Below are 26,349 nucleotides of genomic sequence, written 5' to 3' on the forward strand. Positions count from 1 at the left end.
TGTGAAGAACATAATGGTTGAATGTCTTCCAACGGTGTCTGTTGAAGGGAACCAATGGCGACTCATATGGCAAATATGTGTAGGTCTGCCTCATATGCTATTTGGAAAATTGCCAAAATTCGAAATAGCCTCGATCAAAATTCTACCATTAAATTTATTCATGCCTTCGTCACCTCTTGATTATATTATTGCAAAAGTTTGCATTTCGGCCTTTCTTTGCATCAAATTCAAAAACTTCAACTTCTGCAAAACTCCGCTGCTCGCCTTGTAACTACCCCCCCCCCCCCCCCGCCCAAAGGGATCACTTTACTCATGTCTTGTAAGAATTACACTTAGTCTGGCTTCCAGTTCAGCAGCGGATTGAATATAACATTAATGCACCGGCTTATATGACAGAATCACTGACCATACGCCCTATCGGAAATACCAAGTTAAACAGCGATAGGCGTTCCATGTTTGCGCGCCACGTTTATGGAATACCTTACCACAGTCTCTTCGTGCACTTGATCATTTTCCAACTTTGAAGTCTCATCTCAAAACCTTCTTCTTTGCTAAGAAGTGGTTTTTCTCTGCATTCTTTGTAAAGTGCTTTGAGATATTCGTTATGTAAAGCGCTATATAAATGTTTATTATAATAATAATAATAATAATAATAATAATAATAATAATAATAATAATAATAATAATAATAATAATAATAATAATAATAATAATAATAATAATAATTATAATAATAATTATTATTATTGTTATTATTATTATTATTTGTATGATAATGATTATGATTATGATTATGATTATTGTTATATTTGATGCATCAGAATATATAAAATAATGGATTAACTTGATCAAAATGTAAGCAGCGCACTGCAGGAACCGACAGGGATCAACAGGTTAGCTTTTAAAGAGCATTCCAGACATTTTAAACAGATATCTTGAAAACCGGAAAAGCTGAATAGAAGCATTGCTAACACTCGCTCTCTTTATATATCTTAGACTTTGACATATAATGTATACTAAACTACTTCCGAAAGTTATCCTTTGAATTCATTATGTACTAATGTGTAAGAACAACCCAGATTCCGTTCTCCACACTAAATAATAACACAATTGTTGTTGTTAACCGTGTATACACATAAACGCGCCGAGTTTCCAGGTACCGAAAGCTGATTGGTTTTGTTACAATTCATCGTTTATAGTTGTTTCAGCGGGAGTAAACTTACACTAAAGGTTCAGTTGAGGTCGTTGCGGGCTACCGTCTGCATAGCAATGTTTGCCCTCTACCTCGACCTGCCTTTGATCATGTGATAAAACGGGGGGTACTGCAGAACAATAGCTATACTGATTTCAGGGGTACATCAATCGGCTATAGCTGTTTATCTGGTTTTATGCGGTTCGTTCTCACCTTCGCGTGTCTTTCCAGAATGAATACAGATATAAGGCATATACAAAGGTTTGTTGAATGTAGCAATGAGCAAAGTCTAAAGTGCACGCTACTGTTTTCAAAAGTGCTTCAAATCCGTTTCGAGTGCTCCGTGGTATATGATTAGTGTTAGCTTTTATACAATGACATACAAGAGACTTTTGTTTGATGAGAAGTTTATAGTTAATGTTACAAAATCGCCGGCTCTCTACAATATCTCTTCTTATTTTGTCACGTATCAATTAGAAACTCTCTTAAGATCTAAGTGAGGAGTTGACTAATCACTGAACTGTTCGGAAGCTACATCAGCTAATCAAAGTGATCTTCGTAGCGATGTACACATAAATGTACAATACTACTACTACGCATTGGACTACAGAATAAATAAAGTTGGATTTTAATTGTTGTACTGACCTACCTTATGTCAATATCTTTAATTGAGAACATGCATGCGCCATCGCAGTACATTATCTACTGTGCGTGATACATACGAGTCAACTTGAAGCTACGGAGAGGTTGTGTTTGAAAGATCGCGTTTCCAAAGGAGTGGTGTTTTTGTGGAAGATTTCCGGATGGCTTTTGAATTAAGACGATGAAGAACGACGGAACTGATATGTATGAAGGTAAGTATATATTGGTCCTGTCTAAATCATCAATTATTTCGGCATTTACGTGACTCAACTTCGTTTAATTTACGATTCTCGTTTCCAGTGTTTTCTGCCCTACCCCCTTTCTTCTGTATGTCGTAACAGCATGCCTTTCTTGCGTAACACCATGTTGGAGAATCGTGGGGGAAAAATAAAGTCATGAGTAGTATGCAAAATACGTTCTCACTCATATATATGCCATTATCACAGTGTCTATATACTTGTATGACTCAACCATGCCAGTAGATCAGTACGTTTTAATAGAGGAAGGGGGCACAAACCCAACCCTCATCTATAGCTTATAGGACAGATCTTCCCCTGACAGTAGACAACTCACCACCCACCCCCCGACACCCAAAACAGGTAAGAAACCTCTTTCTCCTTTTGGGAGATATTCTAGCAAGTTAACAGTCGTGATTTTCAAAACGATATTTTGTAAATCTGTGACGTCAGAGAACCACTAGGATCTAAATCCGTTTCACTCTCCTTGTCTCTCTCTTTCTATATGTTTCGTATTTTTCTATGTTGCAAGCTAGAATGTTAATGGAGCACTGAAACCATTGTCATCGTTAGGTTATTATGTTTACTTGGAAAACCCATCTGCATTTACAGTATTATAACTTGTAATGAATACATATATTAGGAGAATCATGTAAAAGACTGCAGCACACGTGGCTCGATGATGTCATAATGATAGACTTGATCAAATTTTAATCCTTGTGTGTAAAGAATCATTAAATTCCGAGATATTAGCTAATATCTCCCAAATTGAATATTAAAAGTTTCTTAGGTGTTTTAGGGAAGTTGTCTATACAGTTATCTCTATATCACATAGACCAATAATGATGGTTGGGTTTGTGTCTCCTGGCTGGGGGTGAGGTGAGATGTAGGAGGTGTGGGTGGGGGTGGGAGTTATTTATGACAGTTATCTCTATCACATATAGACCAATAATCATGGTTCATGTGTGTGTGTGAGTCTCCTTTAATGAGGCTATGGTCGTATAGATTTAAATTTGAGCAGGTTATAAGTTAAATATGGAATGAAAAACGAACAAAACCAACGGCTTGATCCCTGTCTTCCTTCTGTAACGACGGTATCTTCCAAGGGGAGGGTGAGATTAGGGTTGGTGGGATGCCGATGGAGGTGAAGAATGGATACGCATGTGACTGATGAGAGAATGAAAATGAAATATGCATCCGACTTTATGGGTACAGTTTTTTTTAAGTAACAGCATTTGAAATTGATAATTTTTTGATCGCGACAAAATTTAATTTGAAACGAAGCAAACAGTTGTGATGTCGTAGATGCTCATTAAGCAAACTGTTGTTTTCATGTCCATGCCATCAAGGACGGAAATTGTAAATAGTATCAGTGAATGCAGTTATAGAAAGCTGCATGGAAACGTAAAAGGCTACGTGGCGGAGAGTATATGACTTTCAACACGTCTTGTAACCATATAGACTAATGTCACCCCTCTCAATTATGTTTCACCGAGCACCACTTGTACGAAAAGTTCAAACATTTTAATGACAGGAATATTTCGGCCCTCTTTCAATTCCTGGCTACGGATCTGGCTTTGTTTCCCTCAAATGTAACTCATCTTCCACCCGCAGATTTAATCAAATCTAAAACGTCTAACCGATTTTTCCCGCTTTTTTTCTTGTGCAGACGACACCATGAATCAAAGAGTTATTGGCGTGAGGCGGAGGAGGCGTGTTAAGAGGGTGCTTCTTGCTGTTTTCATCGTCGTTGCTGTCACATCTTTCTGGCAATTGTCCCGACGAGATTCCGAATTAACTCGAATCGACGGAATTCAGGTATCAGGACAGCAAAGACTTCAAGTCGGCGTTCCGACAGGTGATGCAGACGTTGAAGCATCAGATGACATTACGAGAGAACACACCAACAATTCATCTCGAAATGTTTCACATAATCTTTCGGGAGCAGACGATCGTAATCCAATGACGTCAGAATCGTTAACGAATCAAGTCATTACGACTGCCACATCAAATAAAACAATTACACAGTTTTCTGGACATTTAAATGTTAGCAGCAAAATAGATGTTAATGATACAATCAGTGCAAATGCAGACGTTGCAAACGCTGACAAAGATGATGATAACAAGGAAATGGCGCCAAATACAAATTCCTCTGGTAACCATGAGGATCTGAAACAAGCAGACGACCAGGCGAAAGCCAAAATGATGGATGACGTCAGAGAAAAATCACAAAGTACTGTTAATAAGACGTCGACAATAAATACTCATGAAGAGGAAGAGGACAATCCTCTTAACGGTGATGAAGTTGAAGGTGATAAACAAACGTCTGAGGAAAAGATTGTAAAAAATAAACCCATCAATAAACTGAATAACGAATCATCGAAAGAAGAGAATGATATTAAAATGGAGGGTGACACGTTAACAGCGAAAGCGAAGAATATAGAAACTGTCAGTAAACCAGCTGAACTATTACAATACAATTACAGTGAACCTAGATATTCTGTTTCGGAAGATGGGCAATTTAAATTAATAAAATTTGTGGATGAAAAAGTAAATATTTCTTTCAGTCAGTCATTGAAGTACAGTCCATTTAGCCAAGTCGATAAGGTATATTTAACACTTTTAGCACAGGGTGAGATCCGCGAAATATATTCTATTCAACATCACGAACATTTAAGATTAGTCGCTTTCGATGCGCCTACCTTATTTCACAACGTTATACCAATAGAATCGTGCCCGTTATGTGGAGCAATAAAAAGGCCAAAAGATCTCAATGAAGTTCTAGCATTTCACGTTGATAGGACTCTGGGCATTGAGAGAGCTCTACCCGCCACGGGAAGGAAATTTATGCAAATTGAGTTAGATAATTTGAAATTTGAAGGTGATAATCCTGATGTCGTATTTCCGGTCATGTGGTTTGCGAGAGATTTAATGCACCGAGGAAAGTTTCAAAAAGATCAGAATTCGATGCAGTTGTCATGGAGACAGTATCAAGAAATATTAAGCAAATGCCATGACCCCAGTAATTTAACTGAAGGGTTTAACTGCACAGATGTAAACTACTCTGATTGGTCGAGGATGGCTGTGTTGGATTTTATCATGCAGGTTTGATATTCTATATTATACTTAATAATAATATAATAAAAGATTAATAAACGAACTTAAAGTTAGGTCGACGTGTCTCCCCCACCCCCTCCCCATCCCCACACCCTCTCTTCAGTCGACGTTGATCAGTTTCGGCCGAGATATGACAGGTTGACGACTGGTTGAACTTCAGGTAGTAGGAGTCATGGAGCTTGATGTTCACTATCGTACTCCAGACATGGGCCGGGCCCCTCGGTGTAATAGGACCTAGACACGGCGTCAATATATATATATATATATATATATATATATATATATATATATATATATATATATATATATATATATATATATATATATATATATATATCATAAATGCCTCCACTGGAGTAGAGGCATGATGAACTGTGTTAGATAACAACTTGTGTTGACTTTACATAGCCTGCCGGTTTAACTTCTTTTTTGTTATGATTTATTTCTTCTTCTTCTGCCTTTTAAAGAACCACGATCGGTTGGATAGATACTGCTGTGGATACGACACAGACGAGGGTGAGGGGTGCTTCCGAAATGAAATCCTTAAGGAATTAGACAGCTGTGATGACGTAGACAAACGGTTCTTAGTTCATATTCTGACGTCAAAATCCAATCCTAGCGAGCTAGTCCTCTTAGATAATGCTGGTAATATTGGAAGAAAAGCTGACCATCTCAACTACGAACTATTGACAGGAATCAGAATGTAAGTACTGCAAGTTTACCCCTACGTAGTCCCACATCAACCCCCTCCACTTTACTTGCTCACTACTTGCGAAAGTATGGGTTGGGAGTGGGCGGGGAAGGGATCACTAAACTGATATCAATGTGAATGAATCTTGAACGAGTGAAGGTAATTCGATCTTTCTGCGGTAAATGTCTCTGTCTCTCTTGATAAGGGTTTGTCTCCGTCATATTTAAAAACAAAATTTCATGTCACTCAGTAACATGTAATCACAATATCAGAATTATATGTGTTAAAGGTTTAATCTCAATGAAAGAAAACTTGATATTTTGATTTAGAGAAAGGAAAGAACAATACTGCCCTCCACTTTACGTCGCTGATTTTATCGCGTATTTCATGCCAAATCAGTGGCATTTGAAAAAGGATGGGATGTGGCACATGAGATTGTTGAAGCTAGCTCCCATTTAGCGGAGTCCGTCCCAGAAACAAATTCAAAGTAAAGTCCTATTATTCCTATTATAATGTTATGTGAAAACTGCGGATTGTAAGTTTTTCTCTCTTCATGCACTCTTGCGATGTTTATCACTGAACTTCGGAAAACTATATGTGGTGCTGGGGTGGGGTAGGGGCGGATCAGGTGACTACAGCGTTTGAGCCCGGGGTCAATAAGGGGCACCTAGAAATGATCCGATACAGAATAATGCAATAGCATTTCCATAATACATTTTATATGAAGATGTCATTTCATAATATTTGAAGATGTCACTCGTGGGGGGGGGGGGGCGGGGGGTCAGGATAAACCATTATCACCTTATAGCAGTCTTTGACAAACTCACACTGCATTGTAGCTTCAGACTGAGGGTACATAACCCTGGCCGTTCCGGTGCTTTTAATGATTATAATAATAATAATAATAATAATAATAATAATAATAATATAATAACCAGCAGTTATTTTTACGACGCTTAAGCGACCACAAATGTGGGAGAAACCCGCAAGGGCTTATGGATTACAACTTACACGTCGGGTGGCTTCCAATTCAACATTTTAACTCAAATTTGGAGTCTTTTCAAATTGGAAAGTAATTTCAGATGGGAAAACCGTAGATTGCTCTTGGATGAAAAACCCACCTTACTATGACCAGGCCGGGAATCGAACCCCGAACCTCCCGATTGCTAAGCCTCATTGCTTCAAATGCCACCGCCTTTATCCACTCGGCCACAGCAAGGCAAATTAAACTACAACAAATGTTTGTCGGGAATATCTGTATGCGTTGTATTTTTGCTTTCCCAAAAACCGGTTAGTAGTACATTATCATAGATGACAATGGCAACTGAATATTTTGATATGCAAATAAGAACTATGCTGTTCGCCCATACCACCTCCCAAATATATATCTGCTTCATGTAGGTATATGACCATGGATAAAACCACTCCATGTTGTTACAAGTTGCCAAATTTCCTGTTTTTCAATCTTTTCTTAATTCACAGGATTCCAAAATCAATTATGAAAAATATTTTTGCCGAAGATTTGAAATCTCGTTTGCTTCGATCACTGGAATGGGACACCGTGTATTGGAAAACTATCGAAAATGACGGCGTCAACGAAATGGTCGATACCATTATAGAAAGGGTCGAAAAGTTGAAGCTTTATATAAATGAACACAATATAATGGCAAGTTAGCAGCCTGGAAGTGTGAGGATCAAAATCACTCTGATATTTGAAGCTCCATTTTAAGTTGAGTATGTCACAAGCTGATGGGACCATATACTAGTACGTTAGAACGAAAGATAAAACACCTGAATAATTGAATGGATGCATGAACGAATGCGTGAATGAGTGATAAATTAATGAGTGGATGGATGTTTGAATTAATAGGTGAATGATAACTGTATGGATGAATGAACGAATGAATTAATGATTGGATGGGTGGATGGATGGATAGATGAATGGGTCGACGGATATATGTATGGATGGATGGATGGATGGGTGGATGGATAGATGGATGGATGGTTGGGTGGACGGATGGATGGGTGGGTGGATAGATGGATGGATGGATGAGTGGGTTGGTTGGGTGGATGGATAGGTGGATGGATGGATGTGTAGATGGATGGGTGGATGGAAGGATAGATGAATGGGTCGACGGATATATGTATGGATGGATGGATGGGTGGATGGATAGATGGATGGATGGTTGGGTGGACGGATGGATGGGTGGGTGGATAGATGGATGGATGGATGGGTGGGTTGGTTGGGTGGATGGATAGGTGGATGGATGGATGTGTAGATGGATGGGTGGATGGATGGATGTGTGGATGGATAGATGGATGGATAGATGGATGCATGCATGCATGCATCCATTCATGCACGCATGGATGAATGGATGAATGAATGAATTTATAAATGAACGAACAACCGAATGAGCCATTTAACTTCGGTTAGTTTAGATTAATAAAGAACGGACTGACTGACGAACGAACAAACGAACGAAGACACGACGATGGCCAATTTAATAATCGCTGACATTAACAGATCAACGATGAAAGTAGACGTGGCCCAGTGCAATGGTTTGTACATGTGACAAAGGCCATTGAATTTTTATTTTTGAGACACAAAATTTCTGTATTGGGTTAGTCGGTTAACAAATCAATAAGTAGAAGCAAGCAACTGGTCCTAACCACACAAATGAATATACAGTTATGGGTGAATATGACGCGGCTTGGTCAAAATGTGACGCGATTTTGGAAGACATCCATTAGTATTCGAGGTTATTGTCTTCTATAAGAGCTGAAGTCTAACAATATCACGAACATGGTCTCCTAGATGGTCAAGCGTCACCAGTCAGGTCAGGCAACCGAGACATATATGACTCCGAACCCCTCTGTACTTACCAGTTTTAGTTTACTATAATGAGAACCAATATTTTTCCCGGCTTCCTCCTTATTTTCCTGGACCCCGTGTTCGTAGCGCCCTCCGAATCCTGCAATTTCGTTACCGCCAACCGAGATGAAGTAATCATCTTCACGCCCATGCCTGACGAGCGTGGAGGAGGAGGATGAGGAGCGTGGGGGGGGGGGGAGAAAGGAATCTATGCGATAGTGATGGCGTGTGGGTTTGTGTGTGTGCGTGTGGCTGTATGTGTGACGCCTTGGATTGTAAACCCTCTAACTCAAAAAGTAAAGCTTGGATTTACTTCAAACTCAATACGTGGATCTACCTTATTTAGTTCAAAGGTCATTTGGGGTCAACAGACGGGTTAAAATCTGACATGCAATTTTAAGTGTTTGTATAACTAAGGTTTCTGCTCATACATATTCATTATTCCTTCATCTACATAAGGCATGTAGGTGCTTTAGGGTAAAATATCTGCAACGAAGTGTCAGGAATCCAAGATAAGGATCGTCAATTTCTTGGAGAAAATGGAAACATTCCTATTGTTAAGTTTTATATTGTGATCCAACAAAACTTGAGAGAATATTACAAAAAGGTAGAATGAGTTTACTTGTACTTAACTCTTTTCTTTCATATTTCAAAGATTTACAGGTTTGTGCATTGCTTTATAATCTGGTAATATACCTTTTCTTAGTGAAAATGGAGAGAATCTTACTTTGAGGTCTCTAGTGAATAGTAGAACAAAAATTTGAAGAACATTTATGCAAGGTACAGTGAGTGATGTGTATATACTTTTCACGCAATTTAAACATTTCTACAATTGTTATATAGCAATACCGTAGGTCAGATTACTAACCAGGAATTCACAGCTGGAGAGGGAGCGGAGGGGGGGGGGTGGTGGCTGGACAAAACTTCCAAGTGTTTAAAAGGGTGCACAAAACGCGTGTGCTGTAACTTGTGGAGCTTTTATACACATGGTGGTGGCGCAATGGGTGGGGGGCATATCTGTCTGTGTAGGGGAGAGGGCCCCACTGCCCCTATTTAGTTTACGGCTTTGACAGAAGTTCCATATTTTATGTATATAGTCTCATACTTGTGTATATCTTTAACTTGGGCGAATTCTTGAAGCTTAGCGTAACCTTGATTATTAATAATCCTTTTTAATCATTTGTTTAGGCCGATAAGATAAGATAAGATAAGATAAGATAAGATCATTGGGTCAATGGTCTATACATTGTTTGAAAGAATATTCTTAATTTTTTAAAATATTTTTCTAGTGCCGAGAATGAAATAATATTTAACTTGTTGCTTCATAATCCATGTGTTGTTTCTTGCCTCTTTTCGAGTGGTTATATGATACATATGACGTGTATAATTTACCCGATCACGGAAGCAAGTGCTGCTTGCCTATGATTGGCTATGAATGATAAATTACTTTTGTCGACAATTTGATATAATTCATATACACAATTTATATAAAATAAAAGATACTCATTTGACGAACAATGCCCATGAGGTAAGATAAACATCTCGCTTATTTCTAACGTTATAACTGTCTCACCCACAAGCTTCGTACGTTATATCGTTCCGTCTTAACAATTAATAAGTTACTATATTTTGCGTTATATATCTGCTCTTTGAACTCATATACGGTAACGATACTGATATGCACTAGGAGTCACTTAAAGGGACTATGTACAGTAAGAGACAAACACTGCTGTATATATATATGCTGAAAAGGCCTTTGATGTATCCAAACCTTCAACACACTTTAGGATTTTGAAAAGGAGCGGGTTTTACCCTGTCGTTGACGCCGACTCCGACCATGCACGCTGGCCAATAGGGAATAATCTTACACAAACAGACGCTGGCCAATAGGCGTGATATTTTTCCTAGGACGAATAAGGGCATCGGCCAATCAAATCCCTGGATTCCAAACATGTGACGCTTTTTCAAAAAACATGTTCTGAATCTTTTTTCCTAGTTTTGACCCCACATTATGAACGACAACCCTTCATTTTCATACGAGGTAGATCCCTAACCCACTTTCTAAACCCTAACTCTGATTTCAAACGAATTTGTAAATTCCTGAAAAACCTGAAACCCTTATCCATCCTGGGAATAAAAAATTAGGCGGCCAATAGGGAATGACCCCACAGAGATAGACGTCAAAGACGACTCCTATGTACGCTGTACAATACTAATGATCCCACACAAATAGACATACAGTCATATGCAGCCTTCTAAGGCATGTTTAGATTGTAAATTAGTTATATATATACTTACGTCTAATCGCGAGGTTGTGTTTATGAATACTTTTGAGTTTTTTCCCTGTAAGGATTAAAACGCGATGGGGAGTAAGGGGGTGGGTACCCCAGTACACCTGGATCCGCTTCTATACATTGTGACTGTTTTAATTGCACGGTATAGGGTTAAGTTTGTAATAACCTTTTTGTGTACGTAAAACTTTATATAATAAAATGAACTACATGAGGCAGCAGCCTTTAGTGATATTTAAAGTATCGTCAAACTTTGATACAATTCACTGTCCTTTATAGTCCCGTTTTAAGGAATAAATTAAGACAAAGCCGAGTGTGAAAGTGATGCATGGTAATGATATATTTATGCATAACTTATATGAAATAAAACATTTACAAGTTCGAATGATGTTGTTTATGAGTGTGTGTGTGTCAATGCGGAGAACTGGGCGTGGTAGGAAGTTACAGGATATTTTCCTATACTGAGCCTTTTCTAGTCTCTCACATTTAAATTATATTTAATGTCTGGAACGCTCCTTTAAGGTAAACTTGATGATCTAGGGCATAGACCGGACTAGGATGATCGGGACAACTTTTTGCTTTTCACAATCACACGGATGCCCCTGGGAACACAATTCTGGTTAATAAAATATGTAAACCATCATGAGCAAATTGTCATGAATAATCGGTGATGCAGCTCCTCTCCACGGTCTCCACAAGCCCCCCCCCCCCACACCAGTGTCCCACATCACTTAGGAAGAAATAGTTTAATTCAAATTTCTAGTGTTTAAAAAAAAATTGTCTGGATGTATTATTTAAAAGGAAAGAAAGAAAGACAAAAAGGAGAACACTAAAAAAGAAAAAAAGAAGAAGAAAAAAATGTATGAGAACAGAAACCCGAGTTTGCTATGATGGCGGTTACAGGTGTTCTTTTCGGTGGGGTGGGTTGGGGTGGGGGTGGCTGGTGAGTACTTCAGATATAGCTGGAAAGATATAATAACAGTTTCAGCAATTCATTTAGCCCACATCCCATCCCATTGCCACTCTAATTTTTGGGGATGTTTGGACCCCTCACGATCAGTTTGTATGTGGTTATTTGAAACACATTTTCTACCGTAGTGGCTAGGTTTCATACCGATTCATACATTTTCCTGACACGAGTAAAAACAAAATGACGGAAAACCTAGACAACGATAAAGTTTACGAAACATTTCTTGACTGATGATAAATTTTACCTTCAATACTTAAATTTCCTTTCGACGTTCTGCTTTAGGATTTGAGTTCTTGACATTGACTAGAAAATGATAAATACAGAAGAGCTGCCGATTAGTACAGACAGATTTGTCAACACTCGTGGTACCAGGAAGACAGTTACAAGCTCACAACACACATATGGCAGTTGATTCATCATGTCAGTTGTTAGCGGCAGTTAGCCACCTTTCAGTCAAGTGCTACTTAACTATCTGAAGTTTGAACTGAAATGCATTTATCTATTGGCGTACGATGCACTATTAGGATTACAGACATGTTTTATCTTTTAGAAATAGTAAAAATCCACTGTCACCTATTATGCGATTTAAAGGTATCCGTACTTTTTATCTGCGACCTTCATATCGTTATCGTCATAACAACAGTACAAACGACCGACACTGCATGCACCAGCCAAGCGATAAATTCGCTAAGGCTTAGCTCTGCACAGTGCAGTGATACACTTGTTTGCGTGAAAGTAATCAATACATTATTTGACGGCCGTATTTTCCTAATTTGTTTCTTTCATGCGGTCACTTAACTTGTACTGTATCTGAAGCAAATCATCAGAAAAGAAGAAAGAAATATGTCGCACACAGATCCCGGGTGAGTTGTGTTTCATTGCACAGTCTGTTCATGTAATACACTTTCACTCTGTGATCTTTCTATAGGCTTGCCTTAGTCTAAACAACCTGTAACTTGTTGTAAGCCTAACGTTAGGTTAGGCCGAACGTCTTGCTAGTAGTAGTAGTAGTAGCCTATTGCTAGTAATGGACACGCATTAAGAACCGAAAGAAGCCTAGGCCCAAACACTGTTTATGATGCAAGTGTACTGAGGCTAGAAAGAGCTACTGCTACCTTCAGTGTAGGGTACTCAGTACTGTTTAGCAATATCTAAGAACCTTTCAAGCTAATACTTGGCCTCGTCCCATAGGCTTCAACTACAGATTATTTAAACCTTCAAAAATCTCTGTTTGAAAGTGATCTGGTTTGCACATATATGCAACTTGTGTTACGTGTGCTAAACAGAAATTTTTGTTGTACCAAAATCACATGTCGGGGCCTTTTAAGGACGGAAACATCTCTCAATAACTTTGCACATTGTGTGAGATATAAATGCATAGAAAATGCCATCATCGAATCAATCACGATACACATTTCACCACCTCTGACTTGTACTCCTCAGCTAACAAAAAACTTTTGTTCTTCAATTTCTTAACTGGTTCATGTTGTTTATGTCTCTGAACTCGGAATGTCCATGCTACTAGTTGTTGAAAAGTTACATGATTGCTCTATATTTTGTCTGTAGTTACAACAGGGGATATTTATATCTAGGCCCCTATGCACTATGTATGCTTTCTCCATAGTGAATGTATGTACTGTACGTTGATTTTAATACTATGACAGGTTCAGCGTTCATATACCTTATATGCCTAAGATGCTGTGAAAAGAAATAAAAGGGACTACCTGAAAGAATGGCATGAGTGAGATAAAAGACAGAAAGATAATTACTGAGATAACAACTAAATTGATATTCATGCTTTATAATGAGACCATATTTAATTATAATAACTAGTGTAATATTTGGTTCTTGACTACAAACAGTATAAACCAATGAAGGAAATAATCACAATGAGTACAAAGAGATGGAGAGTGTAATTATGTAGATCTTTATTCAATGGAGTCGGATACCACTCTGCTGATAAACAGCATTGTAAACAGCATTGTATGAATGTACACAGTAACTCTTGTAGTCAAGGAGGTCTAGATCAAGTATGGCAACTTGTCAACCATTATGACATCATCTGAGGGGTAGAGTTTCTCCTACTGTGGTTTGGGATTGATACATTTTGTTACCAGGGTTTGCACTATAGTTACTCATCATTACATATGTTTATATGCCTTATAGTCATTACTGCTATATGGGCCGATGGTGTCGACAGGCCTACTTTTGTACGAAATCTTTTGTGGTTGTTGTTTTGAATGACCAAGGAGTTGTGATGCGTACATGGAGTCGCTGACTCCTAGGGCCAGCGGCCAAAGCCTAAAACAAAGGATTATGATCATTTTTGCTTCAATAATAGTAGCTGTCACTTCTAATAATAGGTAATACACTATTGTACATTAAAACACCTTGAACTTTACTTGATAATCCATTGTCGATCAACTTGTAACTCTTATGAGTCAGTTTACGTCTCAGAGAGAAAAACTGTAAGAAAACTGCTTATCTGGAGACTGCAAGAAGCCTGCGCAGGTAAATAAATGTAAGATTAGAGTGCTTGACGTTTTGATCCGAGCAGGATCTTCGTCAGAGGCTAACTCCGAAGAAGGTCCTGCTAGGATCGAAAAGTCAGGCCCTGTAACTTCACATTGTCTTATGTCTGTCAGTTAAATCAGATTTCAAAGCAGAGAACTTACAGTAGATTGTGCACTCTGTTGCAGTATAGGCTGTACTCAATATTATTCACTCTAGAAGTCTAGATATCACTCTACATGTGTGGCTGTCCGATTTTCACTAGATGAAATCATTACTGCATATATACAAATTGCAGAAAGACAATAACATTAATTAGTAAGTCAAAAAATTAATTAGTTGCCTATAGTTACATAACTACAACAGAATTATTTAAGTTACATTCAACTTAAAACAAAATAAGGAACAAAATCCTTTCTTGCATACACTATACACCACAAATTTGTAATGTAGGTTTTCACTATGAAATCATTACTGCATGTATTCCAAAAAATTACAGAAGACAATAAAATTAACAATCAAAAAACTTAATTAGTTGACAATAATTACATAACTACAACAGAATCGTTTATGTAACATTCAATTTAAAACAAAATCAGGAACAAAATCATTTCTTGCATACACTATACCCCACAAATTTGTAATGTAGGGCATATACATGTGCAACAGCAGCTTACTTTGCGAAAATCAGTTAAATGAGTTCAAAACACTTAACAGATGTCTGAAGTTGAGAATGATAATCTATTTTGATAATTCGCTATTCATTGTTACTGAAAATTTTGCAAAGGGCTTAAAACGAAAGCAAAGCAGTGATGATGAAAGGATAAAATGAAAGGGAAATACCAACAAGAATGGCAAGAGAATGAGATGAGAAACAATAAAGATCATTAAGATAACAACTAAATTGATACCATAAAGCTTATAGAACATACAGTACTTTTTAAGTTTCTTAACAGGTCTACACTGTATATATGCACATCTTAGTACAGTATATCATTTTACCTTACAATGTAGTATCACACATTTACTTGTACACAGAATTGTACAAGTATACTTGTATCACACTATTGTGGACTACATTGGAAACTCATAGGATACCCCTGAGTTTCATGAACTGTTTATGCACATCAGTCTATTGAATTTTGTGTTGCTTTGTACGGAGGAGCTAGCTAGCATATAATTGTACCGGTGCTGTGTGCAAGTGGATTAAGGCGGTGGCATTTGAAGCAATGAGGCTTAGTAATCGGGAGGTTTGGGGTTCGATGCCCGGCTGGGTCATAGTAATATGGGTTTTTCATGGGTTTTCATCCAAGAGCAGTCTGGTTTTCCCATCTGAAATGACTTTCTAAATTTGAAAGATTCTCCAAATTTGAGTTAAAATGTTGAATTGGAAGCCACCTGACGTGAAAGTTGTAATCCATAGGCCCTTCAAGGCTTCATCCACATTTCCGGTCAATTAAGCGTGGTAAAAACAAATGCTGATGATTACAATTATTTATGTCTGTTTGCTAGTCTAATCAGTAGTAGACACACTTTATGAGCCACTGATGTTAACAGGCTCAAGAATTTTCTCTCTCTCTTAAAAAGGAAAAAGTTGTCAAAGTAATCCTGAAAAGACAATAGTCATTGTAAGAGGCCTGCAACATACATCAAAAATAATTCTGTGTCTTTGCTCATCCTCAGTGGATCTGACATGGGAATTGGACTAGTGTCTAGTAGACCGCAAACTTTTACACCCTCCTCCCTCATCCTTTATATCCATGAAAGGACTATAAGGACATTGGCCAACTCTAAAACTGTCAAATAAATTTTCTGACATTTGCAAAGTCCCACGACCTACCAAGGCCTGTTTTGCACCCCACTTTTCGGTCACGCCCAATACTGTAGCTTGCAGACTGTAGCAATAAGGTCTATTATTGGTCTTATAATTTTAGTGAAGAAGTACAAGTTCTACTTTACTTGAAGTAAATCCCTTTTCCATCAGTGAAAAAGAAAATACCATTTATTGCAACAGACCTACCTTTCTTGATGATGCATACTGCATGTGATGTCTAAACTAATCACATGATGTAAGGTTGATATATTGTACAGTTCCTATGTACAATACAGAAGTCCTTCAACTTGCATTACTTTAACATTGATTTTATTGTATATATATTTGTATTAAAACACAGATGCTTTCCAAATCTTCCCTTCATCATAACCAGTATGTATGATATTGATCTCACTTGAGATACTTCTCTTTGTATTAAGTCCTGCATACCTTAGTTCAAAAGAAGAAAATAAAATTTCCTTTAAAAGGGACAAAACTATAGAAGACTAATAAATTCATTGGCCTTAGGATATTACTTTCTTCTCCAATTAACAAGCAGCTGGTTTCCCGGGCTTTGGTTGACCCAATTTGCCAGGGCTACCGAGAAGTTACTGAACAAAACGAAAGAAATATTTGTTTAACTGAACGAAATAAATCACACCTTCCCAGAAATTTCAACCAAGTGATGAAAGTGTGAGGGAATGAACTGTAGGCCGTATAATTGCTTGTATTCAATAAGGTTTGATTAGATCAAAATTATGTCACTCAGACACTTTTCATAATAAATAAGAATTCATGAATTTCAAATACCATAAATAGCAAAATTCCTCACATTAAACTTGAGATATGACTACAAATCTACTTGCTTGCTTTTTATATTGATACGTCATAAAAAACAGTGAAAAGAAGCTAAAAGTTTTCAAAAGTACTTTCTGATTCTGATCCTCTATTTAGGATAATTTTTAAGATAATTATTGCGATAAATTATTAGGGTTATTCTGATCCTGATGAATCTGATGAAATTAATATAATTAGTATATATACTGTAGGATGATTCTGATCCTGATGAAATCTGATGAAATATGGATTATTAGGATAACTCTGATCCTGATGAAACCTGATGAAATTAGGATTATTATTATTAGGATAATTCTGATCCTGATGAAATTAGGATATAGTTATTAGGATTATTCTGATGAAAACTAATGCAATCTGATGAAATTAGGATTATTATTAGGATAATTCTGATCCTGATTAATCTGATGAAATATGGATTATTAGGATAACTCTGATCCTGATGAAACCTGATGAAATTAGGATTATTATTATTAGGATAATTCTGATCCTGATGAAATTAGGATATAGTTATTAGGATTATTCTGATGAAAACTAATGCAATCTGATGAAATTAGGATTATTATTAGGATAATTCTGATCCTGATTAATCTGATGAAAGTAGGATTATTAGGATAACTCTGATCCTGATGAAACCTGATGAAATTAGGATTATTATTATTAGGATAATTCTGATCCTGATGAAATTAGGATATAGTTATTAGGATTATTCTGATGAAAACTAATGCAATCTGATGAAATTAGGATTATTATTAGGATAATTCTGATCCTGATGAAATTAGGATATAGTTATTAGGATTATTCTGATGAAAACTAATGCAATCTAATGAAATTAGGATTATTATTAGGATAATTCTGATCCTGATGGAATCTGATGAAATCAGTTTTTTTTTGGTGGGGGGGGGGGGGTTCTAGGAATTAACTAGAATTTATTATTAATGTCAAGTCCTGTTGCATGTGTTAAATATTGAACGTACAGTTAATTCAGGTCATCAACTAGCCCTAATTACCTAATTAAAAGAAAATATACAATCACCTTCAAAAGCCAACTGTTTTTGTTCAGTCTTAGTTTATATTGTCAGTTGATAACAATATGCAAATGAAGGTACTAATTAAGCTCCATTGTACTAAACCTCTAAACTACATGGCAATGTCTTTTGTCCATCTGTTCTATATGCCAGCTGTAATCTCTTTCATAATTTAAAAAAAACTTTTTTTTTTTTGTATTTGATACTTCATATCATGTCACCTCTTAAATTGGATATTAAATTAATTAATAAAGACCTTTGACTGACGAGATTAATATCAGCAGATCTCCTGCGGCACGTTGTTGCCTGAATTGCGTCATTGTGTAGAATTGTACTTATGGTACAGTACAATGAATAAGTACTAACTTTAATAAGTTATAGGTTGTCACGGAGACATGTCAACAAAGGGCTTCATCCAGGAGTGTGCAGTTAATATAGATATCTGTGGGAGTAAACAACTCAACATCAATCACAGCCGTAAAATATAACTCCCTAAATTTGCTTTTAATTAAAATTCATCATACAGTCAAGCTATGGTTTAAATGTACGGTACATACATGTATGTTAGATCTAGGTGTTGGGTACATGTTGACAATTTACAGTATGAACCTGTGCAGAGCTTCAGGATTTGACTAGGACTGGTATATGAGAAGAGCTATCATTCCTTGTTGGCATTGAGTAACTGTTAATGGTACAGCATACATATCATGGGTGAACCTTACTGTGGCAGGAGGAAGGGGATATTCCTTGTATGGCCTAAAACATGTATACATACAGTATATACACACAGGCATATACAGTAGTGTACAGTGGCGTAGGAAGGTACTTTTGAGTGGGGGGGCTGAAGACTGATGGCCGGCCTGGGGGAGGGGTCTAAGGGGAGGGGGTGTCCCCCTCCCCCATTGGAATTTTTTTGCATTTCCAGGTGGCCTCAGATGCAATTTGGTGCAATATAGCACACTTCAACACCCACTCCATTTTGTAAAGAATTTTGCATTTTCACCTGGCCTTAGATGCAATTTGGTGCTTCAAATGAGATTTTTTTCTTATTTGGAAATGAAAAAGGGGTTTTCTGACTTGCGGAGCGGGGGGCGGAACGATACTTCTGCCCCCCCATAATTTTCACTGGGGGGGCTGGCGCCCCCCAGCCCCCCCGGTTCCTACGCCCTTGGTAGTGTAACAATGGACAATACATACATTGATCTGTCAAGAACTTCAGGATTTGACAAGGACCGGGATATGTGAAGAGCTTTCATTCCTTGTTGGCATTGAGTAACTGTTAATGGTACAGTCTATATCATGGGTGAACCTTACTGTGGCAGGGGGGGGGGGGTATTTCTTGTATGGCCTCTATAACATGCGTACAGTACACACAAGCATATAGTGTAACAATGGACAATATATAAATCTGTCACGAACATCAGGATTTGACATGGACTGTTATGTGAAGAGTTTTCATTCCTTGTTGGCATTGAGTAACAGTAAACGGTACAACAGTATACATACTAAAGGCAAACTCCACTGTGTTTCAGGTTGGGTGGGAGGGGGGGGGGTGGAATTCCTTGCATGGCTTCTGTAACAACATGCATACTGTAGATACTTGAATATAGTGTTAGAGGGCAACTTTGTAATGATGGTCCAGTTACAAGTACTGTAAGAGACAAACCAATTGCTGTTTGTATGACAAAAATTTAGCTTTGGAGGTTCTGCTAATTGTTTACATCAAATTCAGATTGCACTGTACTGAACTAAAAGGAAAATGCAAAATGATAAAATTGGTATCACCTTTTGAGATACTGAAATAATACAGGACTAGTGATAGGCCTGGGTTCCACCTGAAGGGCAGTTTCATTGGCCCCAAAGTTGGGTGTTCTGTTCACCAAATCTACATCTTCAACAGTGTACATAGGCTACATAGTCCAGGGTTCGGTTTCTTCCGGAAGAAACCTATTTCTTCCGGGGACGTGGAAGAAACTGGAAGAAACCTGTTTCTTCCAGGTTTCTTCCAGTTTCTTGCGGAAGAAACTAGAAGAAACCGGAAGAAACTGGAAGAAACTGAAAATTGGCATATAGGCAGCACAACCCACATACATGATAAAGAGACAAATAGCTTACCACCATCTGACTGAAATGCATACCATTGAAACCATCAAAATATGATATTTTTGTTTGGATTATAATTTTGTTTTTTTTTCTACACCAAAAGATGTTTGCTTATAAATCACAATATTGAAGGATTACTTATCATCTCGCGATCCCCCATCAACCAGAATTGCATAACTGGCCATACTTTATGAATGATTAACCTGGATTGGCCCATGCACTGAGGATTTAATACAATGAACACCAAGCAAATAGCCGAACAATATCTATTAGATTTAGGCAACAGTTTCATTTCTGCAACTCCCTAAATAACAACTTGTAGTTAATAGGACTTGTCATCCCTACAGCAAAAGAACAAACATCCACAATTAAACACAGCTGGCCATGAGCCAGCCCTCATTTCACACTACAACTTCCAATCGAATCTGTAACCCTCATGTCTTGAGTTCAATCTCCACAAAATATGATCATACTGGTCAATGTAATCGTAGTAATGAGTGTGCATTGTAGTAGGCCTACAGTACACTAGTTTCCAGGGAACACTTGTCCCTCCACTCAGAAACTAGTTTTTAACTAAGAACTGGGCTATAATCAGGACCATTCTGGTCTGCAAAATATTGCTTGCCCATAGTTGTTCCCTTAATTGTCTGATGCTACAGTAGCCTATTACTATATTGTGTACAGTATATGCAGGAGGCAGGTCATGTGCTCCAAACCTACTGTATATATAGACCCTCTAGATGACACTATAGTGCTTCTTGTCCATTTATTACATAGTAAGAAATCATTGCAGGTTGTTATGAAACTTTATCAACAGTTTTTCCCCAAAAAATGAGTTTCTTCCATTTTGTCCGGAAGAAACTGGAAGAAACCAATTTCTTCCGAGTGGAAAAAACCGCGTTTTTTTCCACCCCCGGAAGAAACCTGCAAACCCTGCTACATACATTAGACTTTCTTCTTTCGTTGTTTCGCAACGTTTAACTTTTTTCATATGTTATGTAAACGTTTATATGGGTGATCACCAAACAGGAATCTAATGTAGTCAGGTCAATGTTTCCATATACAATAGAACTATGTATGCACTATTGTATCAGCTGGGGCTCTACTCCTAAGGCAAGAGACGGGACATGACATCATGTTACAACATGATCTCACAGGTCGTTGCGATCTACCAAGATTTCACACTTGTTATTTTGATCTCGAGCTCCGGCATCCGATTTTGCAATTCAAGATTATTTTTTTTCAAAACTCAAAAAAAAATTAAAAAAATAATTCAAGAATTTGCAATACTGCCCTCTTTTCTTCAATACTGTTGGATTGCTGTGTACACAAAATTAATGTAGTTAGTGCAATATCTAGGCTTGTGAGGGCCAGCAAATTTTGCATACATACTGACACACATGTACAATTGCACACACACGCACATACACACATACACACACATACATACTGTACAATAGCTACAGTACAGTGTGTCTAACAATCAATTCATGAATGGAGGAGTTGGCTGTTGACTTGAACAAAATGCAAAATGACACAGAATTAAAACAATACATCATTAGAAAATTATAAACTCATTTTCAAAGATATGTAGTTGTTAAGAGTTGGGACACAATACTGTATACAGTGCAGCATTGAACCAGTATAGAAAAGTTGAAAAGGCTGGTATTTTCTAACTTTCAACTGCCCGGTCCACAATACTGTCTAATTAGCTAGTAATTAGCCTTAATTTCCAAGGACGGGCATCAGTTCATCAGTTGATCGGGGAAACTTGTTGATTCAAGGGATACCAGCAATCCCATAATAAAATTTGATTTGATTTTGTGAGGCGTAATTCAATTTCTCTGTATGTGAAATGAAATTATCAACTTGTTAATATTGATAATTTGTCAATGATCAATAGTTCATTAAGTAAATGTATGTTGTATATTGTTGCAATTTGATTGGTAATCCTACTGTACTGCTACATTTTGGCTCAAGTCTTGGTCGTGTTTAAGTTACAACGAGCTGTAAGAAAGTATATGACTGCAACACTTTGGTAGTAGTCAGCTGATGAACTGTTTACCTATTTCAAGGAGTTATTCCTCAGATTTAAGGGCATAAGTTTGAAAGTTAAATTTGATCAACTGTAGCTTAGAAGTCAAGTAGACCAAAAAAAAAAAAAAAAAAAAAAAAAAAAAATAAATAAATAAATAAATAAATAAAATAAAATAAAAAAATCAATCAATCAATCAATCAATCAAGGAGTGTGAAAAAAGGTGTGATACTACTGCCGTTACCAAGGTGACCATTTTCATGCTGTTTGGCATATATTCCAAGGCAATATTCACTTGTCTTTAAATACAAGACGGCTGTATCATGTAACCTGAATGGTTTTCTTTGTGACATACAATTTGCTTCTTAAGTTACAGGGAAATACAATATGCTGCACTTTAGTGCTGATAATTTACATAACAAAGTAGTATTACATTCATCAGCAGTAGTCAGCTGATGAACTGTTTACCTATTTCAAGGAGTTATTCCTCAGATTTAAGGGCATAAGTTTGAAAGTTAAATTTGATCAACTGTAGCTAAGTCAAGTAGGCAAAAAAAAAAAAAAAACAAAAAAACAAAAAAACAAAATAAAAAATTTCATAAAAGAGTGTGAACAAAGGTGTGATACTACTGCCATAACCAAGGTGACCATTTTCATGCTGTTTGGCATATATTCCAAGGCAATATTCACTTGTCTTTAAATTCAAGACGGCTGTATCATGTAGCCTGAATGGTTTTCTTTGTGACATACAATGTGCTTCTTAAGTTACAGGGGAAATATGCTGCACTTTAGTGCTGATAATTTACATAACAAAGGCCATTTAAATATGCGTTAATTCACATACGCGTACAGTCGGTATAGATCGTTTCGTCGTCGTTAACGTTTCCCAGATGACCCTGATGCTGCTTTCGACCTTGTTTGTTTATCATATTACCAAATCGCTTCTTTCAAAGAAACGGCTTGTTCGTTGTTAACTTCCCTTTGGTTACTGTGGTTACAACTATAGATATTGCGGTAATTAGATTGGTAAGAGCCGCTACCAACTTTTATCACATTACACATCAGTTAAAAGTACGCTGAACTGTTCAAAAGACATTGTTTAAATAATTCACGAGTAGGAAAGTATTGCTGGTTAGTTCCCCCGCCATGAGGTGAAGCGAACATGTTAAAAAGAAAATTTAAATCATGTGTCCATGCTTAAGTTGACATTTAAGTGTTCACAAAAGTTTGGAATAATTGACCAATTTTCTTGCATTGCTCTCAGATAATGCTATATAGTTGTTTTTAATACTGTTAAAGTGTATAGCACTGTTCTCCAGAACTTTTGCAAGCATGTGATACTATAGAGGGATCATTTGTTATTGGGGCAGAAGGTGTGGGGATGGCTGGGGGAAGGTTGAATTTTTGTATTTATTAAAGTTGATCACAGTAGACGCAAAATGGAAAGTATATTTTGCAGCATTATTTACTACTATACACTACAACAGTAGACGGTATTGGCATATATTTGAGATTTGCTCTCAAACACAAAACCCTCTGACAACAGAGTTAACCTACGTACATTCATCCACGAGCGGCCATTTTGTTTCATATATAAATAGATCTATAAGATAATTTTACCATTATTATCAGCTAATAAATGACTACACGTTCACAAGTTGATTATAAGTTTAGTTTCCAGCTAACATGTACAGTACTGTATACCCATGTTGAAAACTTTTGAATTTATTTTTCCCTTAATTTTTTAATAGACTTTAAACTTTTTTCCCCTCTTTTTAAAATTTTTTTGGGCCATCAAATATTTGTTTGTTTATAATTTATCAGTCAGTTTCCTATTAAAGTAATTTAATTGTACTTTAACTTTGTTTAGTTTTAAAAAGATATAACCAAGAGCTGATTAATCACCATGGAAACCAATTTACGTATAGTCTATATACAGACCAAATTTTGTTTGAGGCCAGGCGATACGAGCAAAAGGAATATGAATAATTTTAGCTTTTTAATTTGGTATTTATAACAAACTCATGAGTTTCACTGCAGTGAATGTGTTATATGTAGAACATCTGACCAGTGAAGGCCTAGAAAACATAATTTTTTAGCCAAGTTCAGTATCGGTCGGTGTATCACGCAGAATCTCGACGATGACAGATCTCGCGGCGGATATCCAGATCAATTGTCACTTCTCATCAAAGTTTACAAGAGGCAGAAGTTTACCTGGAGCTCTATGTTCTAACGTTTTAGATCCTTCGACGGTTATTTATTTGCAATTTCCTTGTAACGACCTGTGGCATTTTACACTCTCAAAAAGGAGAAGCTGTCATAGTTATGAATATTATGAACGTGTCACTTGCGAGGACGTTTTCTTACAAAATGTCTGAAGGCTCAATAAGTAGTGAACTTGAATGATGCAAAACTTACCATCATCATGTATGAGAACACAAATATGGATTTTGTTTGTTAATATTCATGACAGTGCATATAATCCATCTAAGAGCTTTTTAAACTATTTTGTAACCGGCAAGTTGAAGAAATTAATTTTCAAACAGATCAGCAGGGACCTTGCTTCTGAGAGGCTGTACAGTGTAAACAGTGCCTTATATAATGTAAATTTTGCGCAACGATGTTGTTGTCTATTATTTCAGACATTTCTCTCTCAGACATTTACAGAGGAAGCAAGACTTTTCTTGGGTTAAGAAAACACATTGATATTCACCATTCAGATGAACTGGTAGATTAGAATGTAAATTATATCTTTTTATCTCAAAAGGCTTTTAAAGTTACCTTTCTTTGTATTTCGAGGGAATGGTCCTTCTAGCAGACTATATATGTAATGAGTTCGGTAAAGATACATTGCCATGGCAACTAGATAAGTCTGCACGGGAGAGGAGAACACTCACGGAGGTGTTTTATAGTTAGAAGCCTTAGCGTGCCGACTCTATGGAGGAAATTACCATCCCTCTTATCCGTAGTGAATTAATTTCTTGATATAAAACCTCACAGGGACCAAAGCAAAAAAAAAAGAACAAGGAAAATTGCTAATTATCGACAGTTGCAAAGCCGTCATCTATCTTCAGTTGTGAAGTTTTCTGTCCAAAGCAGCTCTAGAGAAATCTGTGTAGGTGTAATGGTTTTTGTACGTGAGGAAAGGTTTCAGTTTAGTACTACATATAGTCTTGTAGTCAGAAGAAATTTTGTGGAAAAGAAAGACATTTTGTTTTCTCTTCTTTTCTTCAAATTTTGGGTTCGGAAATCTTCAAATTGAATTTGCTCCCGTTTTCAGTGACTTTTGAGACCTACAGTGTACAGTAGGAGGCTTGATTTTTGTTTTTCTCAAGTCGGCCAATTTTGTGGTTTTACAAATTCAGACAAATATTCTGAAAAAGAGAAGAAAGCGAGGTATGATTGTACAGTGTAGTAAGGTACCTGTCTCCGTACTGAGAGCGACTTCTTTCAACTTACTTCAGCAGGCCCTGGTTTAGTTTACTGTGGATTTGTACATTTTACGTTACACATTATATGATTTTATTGGAATGATGCATCAATTGTTCCCTTTTTTTGTTTGTTGTTTTGGACTTGACAGTAGCTGCATTCCCTACATCGAAATCAATATTTTAAGTTTGTGAGTATAGTCCCCAATAACATATTTATCTACAAGATCAGGACAATGCAAAATGAAACATATTTCCTGAACTTGTATTTTAAGTCCATTTCTGATCCACTTGAGGTTGTATTACAGTTAACAACTTGGCAGGCTTTACGATACAATACAGATCTATGATTTTAAGTGGAAATGGCTATTTACAGTACATAATAATAATATCATGCTTAGAACAGTATTTTCCTAATTTTGAAAACGACCTCATTAATATTCATGGTGGCAGACAAAGGCTTCTTGACAATGGTAGGGATTCACTCTATTTTTTTTCTCTATGGTTCGCAAAATCATAATGACACTTTAGTGAAAAACAGCAGAGAATTCCAGTACATGAACTT

The 26,349-nt window shown here is 36.9% G+C and overlaps 2 protein-coding genes across 2 annotated transcripts in view; both read left to right on the forward strand.

Moving 5' to 3' along the window:
• The first annotated feature begins 1,135 nt into the window (after positions 1–1,135).
• LOC139984767 (uncharacterized) lies at positions 1,136–8,455 on the forward strand. Its single transcript, XM_071998808.1, has 4 exons — positions 1,136–2,046; positions 3,740–5,175; positions 5,655–5,890; positions 7,361–8,455. The coding sequence occupies exons 1-4, from the start codon at positions 2,016–2,018 to the stop codon at positions 7,551–7,553; spliced, it is 1,896 nt and encodes a 631-aa protein (XP_071854909.1). The 5' UTR covers positions 1,136–2,015; the 3' UTR covers positions 7,554–8,455.
• A 4,204-nt stretch (positions 8,456–12,659) lies between these two features.
• LOC139985232 (uncharacterized) overlaps positions 12,660–26,349 on the forward strand; it is a 50,301-nt gene continuing 36,611 nt past the window's right edge. Inside the window, exon 1 of the mRNA XM_071999497.1 lies at positions 12,660–12,874. Within this exon, the coding sequence (XP_071855598.1) occupies positions 12,855–12,874 (20 nt within the window). The 5' untranslated portion in view covers positions 12,660–12,854. The remainder of the gene's footprint in view (positions 12,875–26,349) is intronic.

This window comes from Apostichopus japonicus, chromosome 17 (assembly GCF_037975245.1).
Source record: "Apostichopus japonicus isolate 1M-3 chromosome 17, ASM3797524v1, whole genome shotgun sequence".
Lineage (NCBI taxonomy): Eukaryota > Metazoa > Echinodermata > Holothuroidea > Aspidochirotida > Stichopodidae > Apostichopus > Apostichopus japonicus.